General features: G+C 60.1%; 1 protein-coding gene across 1 annotated transcript; it reads right to left on the bottom strand.

Annotated features, from left to right (window-relative positions):
* Window positions 1-758: 758 nt before the first annotated feature.
* Window positions 759-16,565, bottom strand: LOC141977214 (ly6/PLAUR domain-containing protein 5-like). The gene is made up of 6 exons (XM_074938582.1): window positions 16,450-16,565; window positions 11,627-11,725; window positions 5,495-5,626; window positions 3,571-3,747; window positions 3,095-3,241; window positions 759-2,021 (listed from the first exon to the last, which is right to left on the bottom strand). Exons 2-6 carry the CDS (start codon window positions 11,700-11,702, stop codon window positions 1,696-1,698), a joined length of 858 nt encoding a protein of 285 aa, XP_074794683.1. The 5' UTR covers window positions 11,703-11,725; window positions 16,450-16,565; the 3' UTR covers window positions 759-1,695.
* Window positions 16,566-18,561: the final 1,996 nt, after the last annotated feature.

Below are 18,561 nucleotides of genomic sequence, written 5' to 3' on the forward strand. Positions count from 1 at the left end.
TCTGGGAGGGGAGTGGGGTAGTGGTTTGGGGGCTGGGAGCCAGGCCTGCTGGGTTCTCTCCCTAGTACCAGCCCCCTCACTTCTTCTTAGGGGATGCCAAGGTCTGTATGGTGCTGCAGACCTGCGTGCAGCTGAAGACCTGCACCGTGTTCTCCTACATCCAGAACCTCAACACCATTGAAGAGAAGGGACACTGCTTCCCCGGGGGTGCCCCACATCCTCTCCAGCACCTAGGCCAGACCCCTCCCTGCTGCTGGCACTGGCCACTCGCGGACTGTGACGGGGAGGCTGGATGCCGGGGTAGAAGGGTCCATGGGCTGATCCAGGGGGCAGGGAGGGGGCAGGATACTGGGGTAGTCAGGTCATGGGGCTGAGCCAGGGGGAAGGGAGGAGGCGGGATACTGGGGTAGATGCGTCCGGGGGGTTGATCTGGGGGGACAGGGAGGATGCTGGGTGTAGATGGGCTTGTGACACCTGGCACCCCCATAGTCACCACTGTCATATAGTTATGATATGTCTTGTACAAAGTCTGCTTTGTGAGGTATCATTCTAAAAATCTTAATCTGTTGAACATTAATCTCCTGTTAAATTGTGTGCGCTAGCGTTGTACGGGAAGGTTTGTACAGGAAGTTTGGAAACACCCACGAGCAGCCTTTCAGGCACAACAGTAAAAAGGCCAACCAGTGTTGATGGCTTATTGAGGAAACACACACAAGCACAAGGATTATGCCCAGTTTGTGTCTTTGTTTATTTGCTAGGTAATCTGCTTTGATCTGTTTGCGGTCACTTATAATCACTTAAAATCGATCTTTTGTAGTTAATAAACATGTTTTATCTTAACCAGAGGGGTTTTGAGTGAAGTGTCTGGGAAAACCTCAGCTTGGCTAACACAGGCTTGTTGCACAACTTCCCCACATCAAGTTACTTAATGAGCAAGTTAATTAATGAGCTTGCACCGTACAGATCCCTGTGCAGTGCCCGATGGTCTAATTCTGGGTTTATACTCCAGTAGGGGTGCAAGGCGGGGGAGCTGGGAAACTGGCTGGCGTTTCATTGGCCAAACTGGCGTCTATGAGTGGCTTATGGTAAAGCACTCAGGTAACTCAGTAGGGTGTGTGGTGCCACCTGCTGTCGTGTTGGGTAATAACAGGGCCTGGAGAGGCAGGCTGAGCCAGCCCCTCTGAATAATCAAGGGGGCACAGCAGTTCCAACAGCTCCCAGACTGCACCCTGTGGGGTACAGCCCATCACAGGGCCGATCCAGGGGGCAAGGAGGAGGCGGGACACCGGGGTAGATGGGCCCTTGGGGCTGATCCAGAGCAGCCGTCCCTCAGCTACCACTGAACACCCTCAGCTTGGCCAGATGGGGCGGCTCCAGGGTATCCGGCTCAGCCATTGCACGTTTCCAAAGAAATCGCCAGTCCGCACATGAAGTGCGATCGGACTGGGGGGTTTGGTGGGGGGTGGGGGCACCTAGCAGGGACAGCGTCTCCCCTGCTCCAGAGTGACGGGTATTAAAGAGCCCTGGGCAGCATCTCCATCACTTCATGGGGGTTGTGGTGCATTGAGGGGCAAAGGGTGGGATTCTCTGGGGTGGCTGGGAGGAGCTGGGCACAGTGGGAACTGGGGCACTGGGATATTGGGCTGGGGCTGGCTCAACGGACCTTATGGTGCACCCAGGACTGGGAGGGGTCCTCTAAAGGGGGTGTCTCCATCCCTGCTCTGATCCCAGAGCAGCCCTCTCAGCCCCCCAGGCCCAGCCCCCCAGCAGCAGCAGCAGCAGCAGCGTGGGCAGGGGCAGCCCGGGCCGGGGGCTTGCATTGGCGGGGCGGTCCCGGGTGGAGGCTGTGTGCGAGGGGCGGGGGCTGGCTGTGGGTGCCGGCTCCGGCGCGTGGTTGCACAGGGGCTGGGCACAGCAGGATGTCCTCTCAAGCTGGATCTTCAGCCAAGGGTCCCACGACGTGATCGACGCGCAGCCCACTGCGTGGCAGGAGCGGAAATAGATGGGGACTGCAAATCCCCCTGGGAAGCACGGAGAGAGAGGGTCAGATGGCTCTCTGTCTGTCCCTCACTGGACGCGCCCTGCTGCCCTGCCAGCCACGTATACAGCTGTCCAGCCAGCCATCCCTGTATACATCTATATCCATCCATCCATCCATCCATCCGTCCATCCATAAGAACGGCCATACTGGGTCAGACCAAAGGTCCATCCAGCCCAGTATCCTGTCTACCGACAGTGGCCAATGCCAGGTGCCCCAGAGGGAGTGAACCTAACAGGTAATAGTCAAGTGATCTCTCTCCTGCCATCCATCTCCACCCTCTGACGAACAGAGGCTAGGGACACCATCCATCCATCCACTCCCCCATCCATCCATCCATCCATCCACTCCCCCATCCATCCATCCATCCGTCCATCCATAAGAACGGCCATACTGGGTCAGACCAAAGGTCCATCCAGCCCAGTATCCTGTCTACCGACAGTGGCCAATGCCAGGTGCCCCAGAGGGAGTGAACCTAACAGGTAATAGTCAAGTGATCTCTCTCCTGCCATCCATCTCCACCCTCTGACGAACAGAGGCTAGGGACACCATCCATCCATCCATCCATCCACTCCCCCATCCATCCATCCATCCATCCACTCCCCCATCCATCCATCCATCCGTCCATCCATCCAATCCCTGCACCCCACACACACACCTCTGCATCCAGCCATCCCTCTCACCCCTGGACATCCCCCAGACAGTCATCTAGCCAGCCCCCCCACCCTACCCCCCATGCACCCCCGCCAGCCCTCCCTAGGCCTAGACACACCCAGCCAGCCATTGGGATGCCTCTCGCTCCCATCAGCCCCCTCCCCAGCGCCACGGACGGTCCCTTTGACCTGCACTTCTGGGGCGGCCCCCAATGGGAGTGGCCTGACCCCTCCAGCTCCCTCCACCAAGCCAGCCAGTCCCCAGTCTGCAGCCGGATCAGGGCCAGTGCCCCCTACAAGAGAAAGGCCCCATGTCCCATTCTCTGATCCTACTGCACTGGGAACCCAAGAGTCCTGGCTGCCCCCCCCCGGCCCAGCAGCTCCGAGCCCGGCCCCTCCCTACCGATGGTGGCCGTGCCCGTCCCGTCGAAGCACCTCGGGGAGTCATCATAGCAGCGGGTCTGCTGGGCCTGGCGCAGGGAGCAGCTCTCCGGGGTGGTCCCGAGGCAGGTGTAGCACAAGAGGCTGGCCGAGGCGTTGCCTGGGGGCGCTGCGGGGGAGGGAAGAGGGAAAAAGGGTGAGGAACCAGCCCCCCTGACCTAGACGGAGTCGGGGGGAAGGCGGGATGAGGGGAGGTGCAGAAACCCAAGCTCATCAGACACCCCTTGGCAGGGTGGGGGCCTGAAAGGGGGGGGCCGTTAGGACCTGAGCTGAGACCCAGAAAACCAGTTCACGCAGAGCACCCCAAATCGCTGAGGATAGGATCGGGGCTGGCGCCCCCCGAGGGGAAAGGCCCCAAGCCCCATTCCCACTGAGCCAGCCAGTCCCTGCCCGGGGGCCGGACGGGAGCCAGCGCCCCCCGGAGGACAGAGCTGGTACCTGTGGGAAAGGCCGGGATGAGGCTATTGTCCTGGTACCGGTGGTTGCAGAGGCTGGCATTGCAGAAGCGGGTGTGAGAGTAGATGGGGAGGTACGGCCAGTTGGGAACGATGGAGAGGTCCCGAATCTGCGCCGCATGGCAGCCCTTCTTCATCATAACCAGCATCCGCTGGTCCCCTGGGGAGACGGGACCCCGCCGCGGGTGAGTGCAGGGGGCAGCAGGGAGTTCCACAGGCCTGCACCGGCTCACACCCACGGGCCCAGCCACCCTGACATCCTGCCCCCTCCTCCCCCGCCAGGATCAGCCCCACGGGCCCAGCCACCCTGACATCCTGCCCCCTCCTCCCCCGCCAGGATCAGCCCCACGGGCCCAGTCACCCTGACATCCTGCCCCCTCCTCCCCCGCCAGGATCAGCCCCATGGGCCCAGCCACCCTGACATCCTGCCCCTCCCCACCCCCCGGATCAGCCCCACGGGCCCAGTCACCCTGACATCCTGCCCCCTCCTCCCCCGCCAGGATCAGCCCCACGGGCCCAGCCACCCTGACATCCTGCCCCTCCCCACCCCCCGGATCAGCCCCACGGGCCCAGTCACCCTGACATCCTGCCCCCTCCTCCCCCGCCAGGATCAGCCCCACGGGCCCAGCCACCCTGACATCCTGCCCCCCAGGATCAGCCCCATGGGCCCAGCCACCCTGACACCTGCCCCCTCCTCCCCGCCCAGGATCAGCCCCACGGGCCCAGCCACCCTGACATCCTGCCCCCTCCCGCCCCCCAGGATCAGCCCCACGGGCCCAGCCACCCTGACATCCTGCCCCCTCCTCCCCCGCCAGGATCAGCCCCACGGGCCCAGCCACCCTGACATCCTGCCCCTCCCCCCCCCCCCCCCCCCCGGATCAGCCCCACGGGCCCAGTCACCCTGACATCCTGCCCTCTCCTCCCCCGCCAGGATCAGCCCCACGGGCCCAGCCACCCTGACATCCTGCCCCCTCCTGCCCCCCTGGATCAGCCCCACGGGCCCAGCCACCCTGACATCCTGCCCCCTCCTCCCCCGCCAGGATCAGCCCCACGGGCCCAGCCACCCTGACATCCTGCCCCTCCCCCGCCCCCCCGGATCAGCCCCACGGGCCCAGTCACCCTGACATCCTGCCCCCTCCTCCCCCGCCAGGATCAGCCCCACGGGCCCAGCCACCCTGACATCCTGCCCCCTCCTGCCCCCCTGGATCAGCCCCACGGCCCCAGGCACCCGGATATCCTGCCCCCTCCCGCCCCCCAGGATCAGCCCCACGGGCCCAGCCACCCTGACATCCTGCCCCCTCCCGCCCCCCAGGATCAGCCCCACGGGCCCAGCCACACTGACATCCTGCCCCCTCCTCCCCCGCCAGGATCAGCCCCACAGGCCCAACCACCCTGACATCCTGCCCCCCAGGATCAGCCCCATGGGCCCAGCCACCCTGACAGCTGCCCCCTCCTCCCCGCCCAGGATCAGCCCCACGGGCCCAGCCACCCTGACATCCTGCCCCCTCCCGCCCCCCAGGATCAGCCCCACAGGCCCAGCCACCCTGACATCCTGCCCCCCAGGATCAGCCCCATGGGCCCAGCCACCCTGACAGCTGCCCCCTCCTCCCCGCCCAGGATCAGCCCCACGGGCCCAGCCACCCTGACATCCTGCCCCCTCCTCCCCCGCCAGGATCAGCCCCACGGGCCCAGCCACCCTGACATCCTGCCCCTCCCCACCCCCCGGATCAGCCCCACGGGCCCAGCCACCCTGACATCCTGACCCCTCCCGCCCCCCAGGATCAGCCCCACGGACCCATCTAGCCCGGTATCCCGCCCCCTCCCGGATCAGCCCCCTGATGATCCCAGCTCTGTCCCTCGGGGAGTGGCGCAGTCCCGGGGTGCCCCAGATCTCCAGGCAGCGTTACCGATGCCCAAGGCGATCAGCCCCTCGGCACAGACGTTCTGCGCCGGCCCGCACGTAACCTTGGGCACCTCGCCCAGAGAGACGCTGCCCATGAAGGTGCCCATGTAGCTGTAGCACTCCAGCCCGACGGCCACTAGGAGAGAGGAGATGGGAGAGGATGGGACAGAACCCGGGAGTCCTGGCTCCCAGCCCCCCAGCCCCACTCTAATCACTAGACCCCATGCCCCTCCCAGAGCTGGGACAGAACCCGGGAGTCCTGGCTCCCAGCCCTCCCTGCTCTAACCACTAGACCCCACTCCCCTCCCAGAGCCAGGGAGAGAACCCAGGAGTCCTGGCTCCCAGCCCCACCTGCTCTAACCACTAGACCCCACTCCCCTCCCAGAGCTGGGACAGAACCCAGGAGTCCTGGCTCCCAGCCCCACCTGCTCTAACCACTAGACCCCACTCCCCTCCCAGAGCCAGGGAGAGAACCCAGGAGTCCTGGCTCCCAGCCCCACCTGCTCCAACCACTAGACCCCACTCCCCTCCCAGAGCTGGGACAGAACCCAGGAGTCACTGCCCCCCGTGAACGGCGCTTCCTGCAGTAAGTGACTGGGGAACAGTAAAACGAAGGGGGATTGACGGGGACCAGGCGTGCTGAAGATTCAGAGAGAGACGGTTTCAGGGGGCGGTTAACCCCTGGGAGTGTGTGACCAGAGAGAAGGACTTTTGCAGTAACAGGGTCCCCCGGGGGATCGCAGCGAGCGGTCCCAGGGGCGGAGGAGTTTGCAGCTCGACCCTGGCAAAGAGGTGGGGACCTCAAGAAGGACTGACACACTAGGGGCTTCTCCTGGAAACCGTAGAAAGCTGCCCGGCCTGCGAGTGGCCAGCCGGGAGATGTACGCTAAACGCCTTAAGAGCGACCTGGTGGAGCTGTGCAGGCAGAGGGGGCTGCGCATTGGCAGGTCCACCAAGGAACAGCTGATTGCCCAGCTGGAGGAGAGGGATCGCTTGGATGACCCAATCCCTGCCCCGGAGGGAAGCCGCCCGGCGGACGCAGCGTGGGCCCTGGGGCCTGACCGGGCTGGGAGGGGTCAGACTGCTGCCCAGGACATCCCGAGACCCTTCCTACCTAGGCCTTGGGGAGGGGTTGGGGGAAGCCCAGCGAATACCGAGGGCACCCTGACCCCGGCAGCCAGCAGGGGATCCTCCCGGCGGAGCTCCCCATCCCTGGAGTGGATGCGGCTGGAATGGGAGAGGGAGAGGAAAATGAGGGAGCTGGAGGATCATGAAAAACAACGTCAACATGAGGAGAAACAACGTCAACATGAGCAGGAGGAGAAGGAGAGGGAGCGTCAGGAGAAGGAGAGGGAACGTCAGGAGAAGGAGAAACAAAGACAGCATGAACTGGAGCTGGCCAGGCTGAGGAGCAGTGGGGCCCCGGCTGCGGTGAGTGTGGGGGGACCCAAGACTGCAAGGAGCTTTGATAAGTGCTTCCTGGCCCAGCGGAAGGAAGGGGAGGACATAGATAGCTTCCTGACGGCCTTTGAGAATGCCTGCGAGCTGCACAGGGTTGACCCTGCAGACAGGCTCCAGTTCCTCACCCCCTTACTGGACCCCAAAGCCGTGGAGGTCTACAGCCGGATGACAGGGGCGGAGGCAGGGGACTATGAACTGTTCAAACAGGCCCTGCTCCGTGAGTTTGGGCTGACCCCCGAGATGTACCGGAGAAGGTTCCGGAGTCAGCGTAAAACGCCTGAGGTCACCTACCTACAACTGGCCAACCGGATGCAGGGATATGCCCGCAAGTGGACAGCGGGGGCCACAGCTAAAGAGGACCTGCTTGACCTCATCGTACTGGAGCACCTGTATGAACAGTGCCCGTCCGACCTGAGGCTGTGGCTGGTGGACAAAAAGCTCGCGAACCCCCAGCATGCAGGGCAGCTGGCCGACGAGTTTGTGAACAGTCGGTCAGGGGGTAGCCGGGAGGAGTCCCAAAAGAACAGGCCCCCCCCGATGCAGAGAGAGAGTGACCATGGGACCTCCCAGCGGGGAAATAGGGAGAACCCCCTCCCAAGGGGAACGCCTGGTGTCGGGCCCCTCCGACCCGCTCGAGGGGACCAACGTGACCTGAGCTGCTATCACTGTGGCCAGAGAGGCCACGTACGGACCCAGTGCCCCGGGCTCAGGGACAGACTGAGCAGACCCAACCTACCCAGGGTTAACTGGGCAGGGACCCAGCTGGACGAGGGGCAGATGGCCCAGGCAAGGGGGGCTGCCAGTTTACCACCTGCTCAGGAGGGAAGAGTACCCCAGGCCAGCCCCGCCAGAGGGCCGGATGCTCCGGACTCAGGGTGCTCGGTTTACAGGGTGGGCGCGGGGCTGTCCCTCCGGAGAGAGTGCCTTGTTCCCCTGGAGGTGGATGGGAGGAAGGTCAGTGGATACTGGGATACGGGCGCAGAGGTGACGCTGGCCCGGCCCGAGGTGGTGGCCCCAGATCGGGTGGTGCCCAACACCTACCTGACCCTGTCAGGGGTGGGCAGGACCCCATTTAAGGTGCCCGTGGCAAGGGTACACCTGAAATGGGGGACCAAGGAGAGCCCCAAGGATGTGGGGGTACACCACCATTTGCCCACTGAAGTTTTGATGGGGGGAGACCTAGAGGACTGGCCAAGCAAGCCCCAGACCGCCCTGGTTGTGACCCGTAGCCAGAGCCGGTGAGGGGCACTGCACCCTGACCTTGGGGAGGGTACCACACCGGAGGCGCAGGACCCTACCCTGGTGGGGAGGGAGCGCCGAGGGGCACGGCTCAGAGAGGCTGCGGCCTCAGACCTGACCACTGAGGGGGAACTGGTCCCCATCCCTTCCCCAACCGCTGAGTTCCAGGCCGAGTTGAGGAAAGATCCCTCCTTGCGGAAGCTCAGGGACCTGGCCGACCTCAGTGTAGGACGGACCATGAGGAGAGGCTGCCAGGAGAGGTTCCTGTGGGAGAAGGGGTTCCTGTACCGAGAGTGGGCTCCCACAAGGGAAGGGGAGTCCTGTGGGATCAGGAGGCAGCTGGTGGTCCCCCAGAAGTACCGCCGCAAGCTCCTGTACCTGGCCCACGACATCCCCCTCGCAGGGCACCGGGGAATCCGGCGCACCCGGCAGAGGTTGCTACAGAACTTTTACTGGCCCGGGGTCTTTACCACCGTCCGGCAGTATTGCCGATCCTGTGACCCCTGTCAGAGGGTGGGGAAGGCCCGGGACAAGGGGAAAGCGGCTTTGAGACCTTTGCCCATCATAGAGGAGCCTTTCCAGAAGGTGGCCATGGACATCGTGGGGCCTCTCAGCAAGACGACCCGGTCGGGGAAGAAATACATTCTGGTGGTGGTAGATTTCGCCACCCGCTACCCCGAGGCAGTGCCCTTAGCTTCCATTGAAGCAGACACCGTGGCAGATGCGCTCCTGACCATTTTCAGCCGAGTGGGGTTCCCCAGGGAAGTCTTGACAGACCAAGGCTCCAACTTCATGTCGGCCCTGCTCCGGTGCTTGTGGGAGAAATGTGGGGTCCGGCATGACTGGGCCTCAGCGTATCACCCCCAGTCCAATGGGCTGGTGGAGAGGTTTAACGGGACGCTAAAGATGATGCTGAAAACCTTTATGAACCAGCACCCGCAGGATTGGGACAAGTACTTACCTCACCTGCTGTTCGCGTAAAGGGAGGTGCCCCAGGAGTCTACCGGATTTTCGCCTTTCGAACTGTTATATGGAAGGAGGGTGAGGGGCCCCCGGACCTGATGAGAGACGAGTGGGAGGGGAAGGCCACTCCCGATGGAGAGTCAGTGGTGGAGTATGTCCTGATCTTCCGAGAGAGACTGGCTGAACTCATGGGCCTGGCCAGGGAGAATCTGGCCAGAGCCCAGAGGAAGCAGAAGGTCTGGTATGACCGCACGGCGCGGGCCCGGGCCTACGCCACCGGGGATCAGGTGATGGTTCTCATCCCCGTGAGAAAGAACAAACTACAGGCCGCCTGGGAGGGCCCTTTCAAGGTCGTCAAGCAGCTCAATGAGGTAAACTATGTGGTGGAGCTGTCGAACCGGGCCCACCACCGCCGGGTGTACCATGTGAATATGATGAAGCCATATTATGCCAGGGGGAATGTGGTGTTAGCTGTGTGTGGACAGTGGGAGGAGCAGGGAGATGACCCTTTAGTAGATCTATTCCCTGGGACCAGAGCTGGTTCCCCCTGGAAACAATCCCCCTCTCGGATCAGCTAACCCCCGCCCAGCAAGCTGAGGTCAGGGGGGTGCTGCATCCTTACCGACAGCTGTTTTCCAACCAGCCTGGACGCACTAATCTGACTGTCCACCGGGTGCAGACAGGGTCGCACCTGCCGATAAGATGCTCCCCCTTCCGAGTCACAGGGAAAACTGCTCAGGACCTGGAAAGAGAGGTCCGGGACATGCTGGCTTTGGGGGTGATCCAGCCATCGGCCAGCCCTTGGGCCTCACCGGTGGTGCTGGTCCCCAAAAAGGATGGGTCGGTCCGGTTCTGTGTGGACTATCAGAAGCTCAATGCCATCACTGTATCGGATGCCTACCCCATGCCCGGGCCTGACGAGCTCCTAGACAAGCTGGGAGGAGCTCGGTACCTTACCACCATGGACCTTACAAAGGGCTACTGGCAAGTGCCGCTGGATGCAGATGCCCGGCTGAAATCGGCCTTTATCACCCCACTGGGGCTCTATGAGTTCCTGACCCTGCCTTTCGGCCTCAAGGGAGTGCCGGCCACCTTCCAGCGCCTAGTGGACCAGCTCCTGAGGGGGATGGAGAGTTTTGCCGTGGCGTATATTGATGACATCTGTGTCTTTAGCCAGACCTGGGAGGACCACGTGTCCCAGGTTAGACAAGTGCTGGACCGACTCCAGGGGGCTGGGCTGACTGTCAAAGCGGAGAAGTGCAAGGTGGGGATGGCTGAAGTATCTTACCTGGGCCATCGGGTGGGGAGCGGCCGCCTAAAGCCGGAACCGGCCAAGGTGGAGGTGATCAGAGACTGGCCCGCTCCCCACACCAAAAAGCAGGTCCAAGCCTTTATTGGGATGGCAGGATACTACCGAAGATTTGTGCCCCACTTTAGCGCCATAGCCACCCCCATCACTGAGCTATGCAAGAAGGGGAAGCCAGACAAGGTGGTCTGGACCGAGCAGTGCCAGGAGGCTTTCCGGGCGCTGAAGGAGGCTCTGGTCAGTGGCCCAGTTCTGGCAAACCCAGACTTTGACAAGCCCTTTGTGGTGTTCACCGATGCCTCGGACACGGGACTAGGGGCGGTGTTAATGCAGGAGGATGGAAAGGGGGAGAGACACCCCATCGTGTACCTGAGCAAGAAGTTGCTACCCCGGGAGCAACACTACGTGGCCATCGAGAAGGAGTGCCTGGCCATGGTGTGGGCCCTCAAGAAACTGGAGCCCTATCTCTTCGGGCGACACTTCACCGTCTACACAGACCACTCTCCCCTGACCTGGCTGCACCAGATGAAAGGAGCCAACGCCAAGCTCCTGAGGTGGAGCCTGCTCCTGCAGGATTACGACATGGACGTGGTCCACGTGAAGGGAAGTGCCAACCTGATAGCGGATGCGCTGTCCCGGAGAGGGGGCCCCGAACTTCCCCAGGTCACTGGTCAGAGTGACCCCGCTCAGTTCAGTCTCGAAGGGGGGAGAGATGTGAGGATGGGACGCAGCAGGGAGGGGGGAGTGTTGACCTGGGAATGTGCCCTGGGGATGGGAGACCTGAGAGCCTGTCACCTGAGCCAGGAGGGGGAGGGGGAGGTGACACCTCTGCCCAGGAATGTGGACGGAGACTGCAGCAGGGAACCTGCTGGGGGGGTTTAGTGTCAGTTTGGGGCTGGGTGGAGGAACACAGGGAACCCCAGGGCTGGGGTCTAAGCTCCCTGCTCCCCCAGAAGGACTTGACTGAGGGGTCCTGGGGGTACCCACAAGCTCTGTTTTGGACTGTGTTCCTGTTGTCCTATAAACCTTCTGTTTTACTGGCTGGCTGAGAGTCTCAGTGAATCCCAGGAAGAGGGGTGCAGGGCCTGGACTCCCCCACACTCCGTGACACATGCCCCCACCAGTAAACACAGGACCCAGCTGGACTCTGCAGAGATGTGTCACTACCTTGGAGCAGCAGAGCTGAGAGCAGGGAGCAGAGCAGCGCCCCCTTCAGGGCCTGCCTGGAATCACTGAGGTGCATTTTCTTGGACACTCTCCACTTTTCTGCAGGGAAAGGGTTAACATTGGATCGGGCCTCTCTGTGAGGTGAGCCAAGGACCCAGGAGTCCTGGCTCCCAGACCTCCCCCGCTCTAACCCACTAGACCCCGTTCTCCTCCCAGAGCCAGGGATACAGCCCCAGAGTCCTGGATTCCAGCCCCTTTCACCTCACAGCTGCCCCACTGAAAACTTCTCGGAGTCTGCAGCACCTAGCACACTGGGGGGGCCCTGATCCAAGCCTGTCCAAGCAGCGATATCAGTCCCACTGCTGCGGCTCATGATAATAATAAGTAAATATGAACCGATATATATTTACCCTATGCAAAATTACCCCGTGGAACTCACTGCTACAGGACCTTGCCGAGGCCTTGTGCTTGGGGAGGGCTCACGGGGAGCAGGGGAGGGCAGTACAGCCCATGAGAGAACCCAGGTTCCTACAAGGGGGATTAGAATAACTAGGACCCCCATGCTCCAGGCTGTGAGTGAACCGTCCCCTCACAAGGGTCAGGAAGGAACAACTCCCTTGGGCAGCTTATTCTGGCCACTTGTAGCTTCCTCTGCAGCTGCTGTAAGGATAAGACCTTTGTCTGCACGGCCTAAAGCCTCAGGCCTTCGCCTGCAGCCAGATTGAAAGAGCAGCCGAGCAGCAGCCATCGGCCGAGAAGCAGGAAGTCCCATCCTCACATGCCATCTACATGACAGTAAAACAATGTCAGATCCGGCTGGTAAGAAGCAGCCCCCGTCCTAATGGCCCCCACGACCACCCCATAAAGAAACAGATCTTAAGATGGTTAAAGGAAACGTAGTTTGATACAGTCTGTCCGGCAAGAAATCATTTCTCAACAGCTGTGGTCGGGAAATCCTCGTTTCTATGTTGTTTTGTCATTAAGGTCCCCACGTCCCTCTTGTTTCTCTCTCTGGTCTCTGTCTGGTTCTTTAATTGTTTCTGTCCGTTACAGAATGAATTTTGCTCGGTGTGAATTAATGAAGGTGGTGGGGTTGGATTGGTTAGAGAATTTGGTTGCACTTTGTTAGGGTTGGTTAGTAACATTTTAGTGTAATAATCGGTTAAGGTACAGCTAAAAAAGGACTCAAATTTCACTATATACACTGGGGTCCAAAAGGACGTTATTTGGGAACCAGCTCCAGGTCACAGCCCCCAAGATCAGAGCTGCCAGACCTCAACCCTCTGTCAATAATGTCGGGCAGAGACTGGAGTCCCCCAGATAGAGCCAATCCTGACTGGCCATCAGGAAAGGGTGAGGGCTGTGGGGTGGGGCTGGGGATGGGGGGTTTGGGGTGTGGGAGAGGCTCAGGGCTAGGGCAGAGGGTTGGGGTGCGGGGTGAGGGCTGTGGGGTGGGGCTGGGGATGAGGGGTTTGGGGTGTGGGAGAGGCTCAGGGCTAGGGCCGAGGGTTGGGGTGCGGGGTGAGGGCTGTGGCTGGGGATGAGGGGTTTGGGGTGTGGGAGAGGCTCAGGGCTCGGGCCAAGGGTTGGGGTGTGTGCAGGGCCATCCTGAGGATTTGTGGGGCCCTACGCAGTGTTATTAAACGGGTGCCCCTGGGCCCGACAGCAGCCCGAGCTCGCAGCCTGGGGAGGCTGGGGGGGACGAGGCAGCAAAGGATAACAAGATGGCAGAAAGTCACAGTTCCCCGCAGAGACCCCCGGACCCTCTCCCTCACGCACAGTGGACGTGCAGAAGGCACCTAATGAAAAGCACTAAACTTGGGAATTAAAAATGTCCGCCCCAGGTTCTTGATCTGCCCTGAAGTTTGTCAGACATTTATTTGCCAGAGCTCTGTGGGAAGGGCGAGTCAGCTGCCCTGCTGAACACAACCCTAAATATGATGGGACACACGAGGCTGCTCTTCTCTGTTTTACATTTTCTTAATCAGTATTTCTAAGCTGATATTATTGTTTAAATGTACTCTTAAGCCTTCATCGTTCCAGATTACTACATATTTAACTCACTGAAACAAAGACATTCTTTTCAATTAACCAGTCCCAGAGGGTTAGTGCCTTCATAGCAATGCTCATTGCTTGTCGAACAAGGGAACACGCATCTACTTTGTGTCCGGAGGCACCTTAAAGACTAACAGATTGATGTGGGCATAAGCTTTCGTGGGTTAGAACCCACTTCATCAGATGCATGGGGTGAAATGACCGGAGCAGGCATTGTTATCCTGACACATGAGGGACGGGAGTTACCTCACAGGTGGAGAACCGGTGCTGACAGGGCCAATTCGATCCGGGGGATGTGGTCCACTCCCAATAAGAGATGAGGAGGTGTCAATTCCCGGAGAGGCAAAGCTGCTTCTGTAATGAGCCAGCCATTCCCAGGCCCTATTCAGGCCCAAATTAATGGTGTTAAATTTCCAAATGAATTTTAGTTCTGCTGTTTCTCTTTGAAGTCTGTTTCTGAAGTTTTTTTGTTCACGTACAGCTACTTTCAAATCTGTTATCGAATGTCCAGGGAGGTTGAAGTGTTCTCCTACTGGCTTTTGTATGTCACCGTTCCTGACGTCCGATTTGTGTCCATTTATTCTTTTACGTAGGGACTGTCCGGTCTGGCCAATGTCCATGGCAGAGGGGCATAGCTGGCACCTGAGGGCATATATCACATTAGTAGACGTGCAGGTGAACGAGCCCCTGATGGTGTGGCTGAGGTGGTTGGGTCTTCTGATGGTGTTGCTAGAATAGATCTGGGGACAGAGAAGGCAATGAGGTTTGTTACAGGGGTTGGTTCCTGGGTTGGTGTTTCTGTGGTGTGGTGTGTGGTTGCTGGTGAGTATTTGCTTCAGTTTGGGGGGCTGACTGTAAGCGAGGACTGGCCTGTCTCTCAAGGTCTGGGAGGGTGAGAGATCGTTTTCCAGGATAGGTTGTAGATCGTTGATAATGTGCTGGAGAGGTTTTAGCTGGGGGCTTGTACGTGATGGCCAGTGGCGTTCTGTTATTTTCCTTGTTGGGCCTGTCCTGTAGTAGGAGATTTCTGGGTACCCGTCTCGCTCTGTCAATCTGTTTCCTCACTTCCCCAGGTGGGTATTGTAGTTGTAAGAACACTTGATAAAGATCTTGTAAGTGTTTGTCTCCGTCTGGGGGGTTGGAGCAAATGCGGTTGCATCTTAGGGCTTGGCTGTAGACAACGGATCGTGTGATGTGTCCTGGATGGAAGCTGGAGGCATGTAGGTCAGTATAGCGGTCAGTAGGTTTCCGGTATAGGGTGGTGTTTATGTGACCATCGCTTATGAGCACCGTAGTGTCCAGGAAGTGGATCTCTTGTGTGCACTGGTCCAGGCTGAGGTTGATGGTGGGATGGAAATTGTTGAAATCCAGGTGGAATTCCTCAAGGCCCTCCTTCCCGTGGGTCTGTTTGACGAAGATGTCACCAATGTAGCGCAAATAGAGGAGGGCGCTAGGGGACGAGAGCTGAGAAGCGTTGTTCTGAGTCAGCCATGGAAATGTTGGCCTAGTGAGGGGACAGGGAGTGGCTGGCTCATTACAGAAGCAGCTTTGCCTCTCCGGGAATTGACACCTCCTCATCTCTTATTGGGAGTGGACCACATCCACCCGGATCGAATTGGCCCTGTCAGCACCGGTTCTCCACCTGTGAGGTAACTCCCGTCCCTCATGTGTCAGGATAACAACGCCCGCTCCTGTCATTTCACCCCATGCATCCGGTGAAGTGGGTTCTAGCCCACGAAAGCTTGTGCCCACATCAATCTGTTAGTCTTTAAGGTGCCACCAGACACAAAGTAAATGAGTGTTCCCTTGTTCGACAAGCAATGAGCATTGCTATGAAGGCGCTAACCCTCCGGGACTGGTTAATTGAAAAGAATGTCTTTGTTTCAGTGAGTTAAATATGTAGTAATCTGGAACGATGAAGGCTTAAGAGTACATTTAAAATATAAAATCGGCTTAGAAATACTGATTAAGAAAATGTAAAACAGAGAAGAGCAGCCTCGTGTGTCCCATCATATTTAGGGTTGTGTTCAGCAGTGCAGCTGACTCGCCCTTCCCACAGAGCTCTGGCAAATAAATGCCTGACAAACTTCAGGGCAGATCAAGAACCTGGGGTGGACATTTTTAATTCCCAAGCTTAGTGTTTTTCATTAGGTGCCTTCTGCACGTCCATTGTGCGTGAGGGAGAGGGTCCGGGGCTCTCTATGGGGAACTGTGACTCTCCTTATCCTTTGCTGTCTCGTCCCTCCCCGTGTCCCCCCCGCCCGCCGGGGCTGTGAGCTCGGGCTGCCGTCGGGCATAGGGGCACCCATTTAATAACACTACGTAGGGCCCCATAAATCCTCAGGACGGCCCTGGGCGGCAGGGACATTGCTGGGCCCATGGAACTCGCCACCCGTGGAGGAAGGTGCAGCCAGCTTGGGGGCTGGGGTCTGGCTCGAGGCTGGAGGATCCCAGACGAGCTCAGAGGAGGGTAAAGACGGAAGGGGATGAGCTCCGAGAGCTGCCAGGCTCCCCAGCCAAGCTCCCAGACCGAATCCCAGGAGCCAAGAGGCGTGGGGTGCCCCACAGACACCTGCAGCCCATAGGGGCCCTCCAGCGCCGCACCCAGCCCTTGGGAGCAGCAGAGGACCCTGTTGTAGCCCATCCCCAGGGCAAGGGGGCACCACCTGGCATTTCCCTGCACCCGTCTCCCTCTACCCAGGATTGGGGCCCAATCCAGCCCTCCCTGCTTCGGGGCAGGGGCAGGGCCTGGGGGGAGCAGCGGGTACCTGGGCCGCGGCTCAGCAACCTTCCAAGAGCCAAGGACTCCTTTGTGTTCAGCACCCCAGCTCCAAAATCGCGGGCTCCCACTGGCCCTCGCCAGGCTGCCGCTTCCCCAAGGAAGCTGTGTGACAGGACGTTGCCCAAGAGCAGCTCTTCCGTTGGCACAAACAGCCCGCGAGTAGGCACAGCCCCGGAGGCCTCCACCCCCTCCCACCGCCCGCCTCCCCTCCGCAAGGAATCCCATCGCAGCCCCACGCAGACCAGGAGAGAACCCAGGAGTCCTGGCTCCCAGCGCCCCCTGCTCTAACCCACCAGCCCCCACTCCCCTACAAGGGCTGGGGAGAGAACCCAGGAGTCCTGGCTCCCAGCACCCCCTGCTCTAACCCACCAGCCCCCACTCCCCTGCCAGGGCTGGGGAGAGAACCCAGGAGTCCTGGCTCCCAGCCCCCTCTGCTCTAAACACTAGCCCCACTTCCGTCCCAGAGTAGAATTGGGGTAGAACTGGGGTACTGACTGGAGTACTGACCACCTTTCGCCCCAGAGGGCGCTCACGCCACATGACATGGCCTGCACTGATTTTGCAAGGCCTCAGCAGCCAGCAAGAGACCCTGATGCCCCCCCTCTAAGTCTCAGCTGCCCTGGAGATGACGCCCAAAGAATCCCCGGCAGCTGCCCTGGGACCCTCAGAGCCAGGCTGGCAGGAGAGCCCAGCACCGTCTAGGCAGGGCCGGCTGAGGGGAAATGCCCCCTTCCTTGCTAGAGATCGCCCGGTGTCGCCCATGCTCGGCTGTGTGAGCTGGCGCCAGCCCCCTTGCCTGGTCTGCGGCGCTGCCCGCCCCTACCCCACAGGGAGAGCTCCAGGAAGGGGACGTGGAGGGGATGTGGTCGTCCCCCTTCAAAAAAGATCTATTGGGATTGGAAAAGGTTCCGAAAAGGGCAACCAAAATGATGAGGGGTCTGGAACGGCTGCCATGTGAGGAGAGATTAATAAGAGTGGGACTTTTCAGCTTGGAAAAGAGGAGACTAAGGGGGGATAGGATAGAGGTCTATAAAACCATGACTGGTGTGGAGAAAGTAGATAAGGAAGTGTTGTTTACTCCTTCTCATAACACAAGAACAAAACAAACCAGAGGAAGTATTTCTTCACACAACGCACAGGCAACCTGTGGAACTCCTCGCCAGAGGATATGGTGAAGGTCAAGACTATAACAGGGTTGAAACAAGAACTAGATACGTTCATGGAGGACAGGTCCATCGATGGCTATTAGCCAGGATGGGCAGGGATGGTGGCCCTGGCCTCTGTTTGCCAGAAGCTGGGAATGGCGACAGGGGATGGGTCACTTGGCGATTCCCTGTTCTGTTCATTCCCCCTGGGGCACCGGGCACTGGCCACTGTCAGTAGACAAGACACTGGGCTGGGTGGAGCCTTGGTCTGACCTAGTCTGGCCGTTCTTATGGTCTTATGAGGGAGAGCTCATTCTCCGGGTAGGGCAGGCAGGCGAAGTGAGCCCCGGTGCCCATTTCCTGCCCTGGCTTCCCGAGCAGCGGTCGCCACCAGTGCCCACCCGTAAGGCCGGTCCTGCCACTGTCATCCCAACGGGGCACGTCTGGGCCCTGGGGAACCCGGCTGGGCACACCGGTGGAAACCAGCCCACGAGGGAGGCGGTGGAATAGAACCCAGGAGTCCTGGCTCCCAGCCTGCCTGCAGTAACCACTAGACCCCACTCCCCTCTCAGAGCCAGAGAGAGAACCCAGGAGTCCTGACCCCCCACTGCGCTAACCACTAGACTCCCCTTTTCCCTGCCCCCCACACCCCGAGTCAGGGAGAGAACCCAGGAGTCCTGGCTCCCAGCCCCCCAAGGACAGATCCTTGGCGTGCTGTAGATCGACAGTGCTGTCCCTTTTTACCTGCCCGTCCCCGCCCTGGAGCCAGGTGGGGCTGGCGCCCCCTGGAGGGGAAGGGCCTCCTGGCCCATCCCTTGCCCCCTCCCTCTGAGTCTTCCCCTGGGTGTGTCCCTGTTTCCGAGGCCTGGGACAAGGGGGGCCCCGTGCTCCCCACACCCCAGCCCCAATGACTCAGGAGCTGCCTGGTGCCAGCTCTGGGGAAGGGAAGGATT

The sequence above is a fragment of the Natator depressus genome, chromosome 24, assembly GCF_965152275.1.
Source record: "Natator depressus isolate rNatDep1 chromosome 24, rNatDep2.hap1, whole genome shotgun sequence".
Lineage (NCBI taxonomy): Eukaryota > Metazoa > Chordata > Testudines > Cheloniidae > Natator > Natator depressus.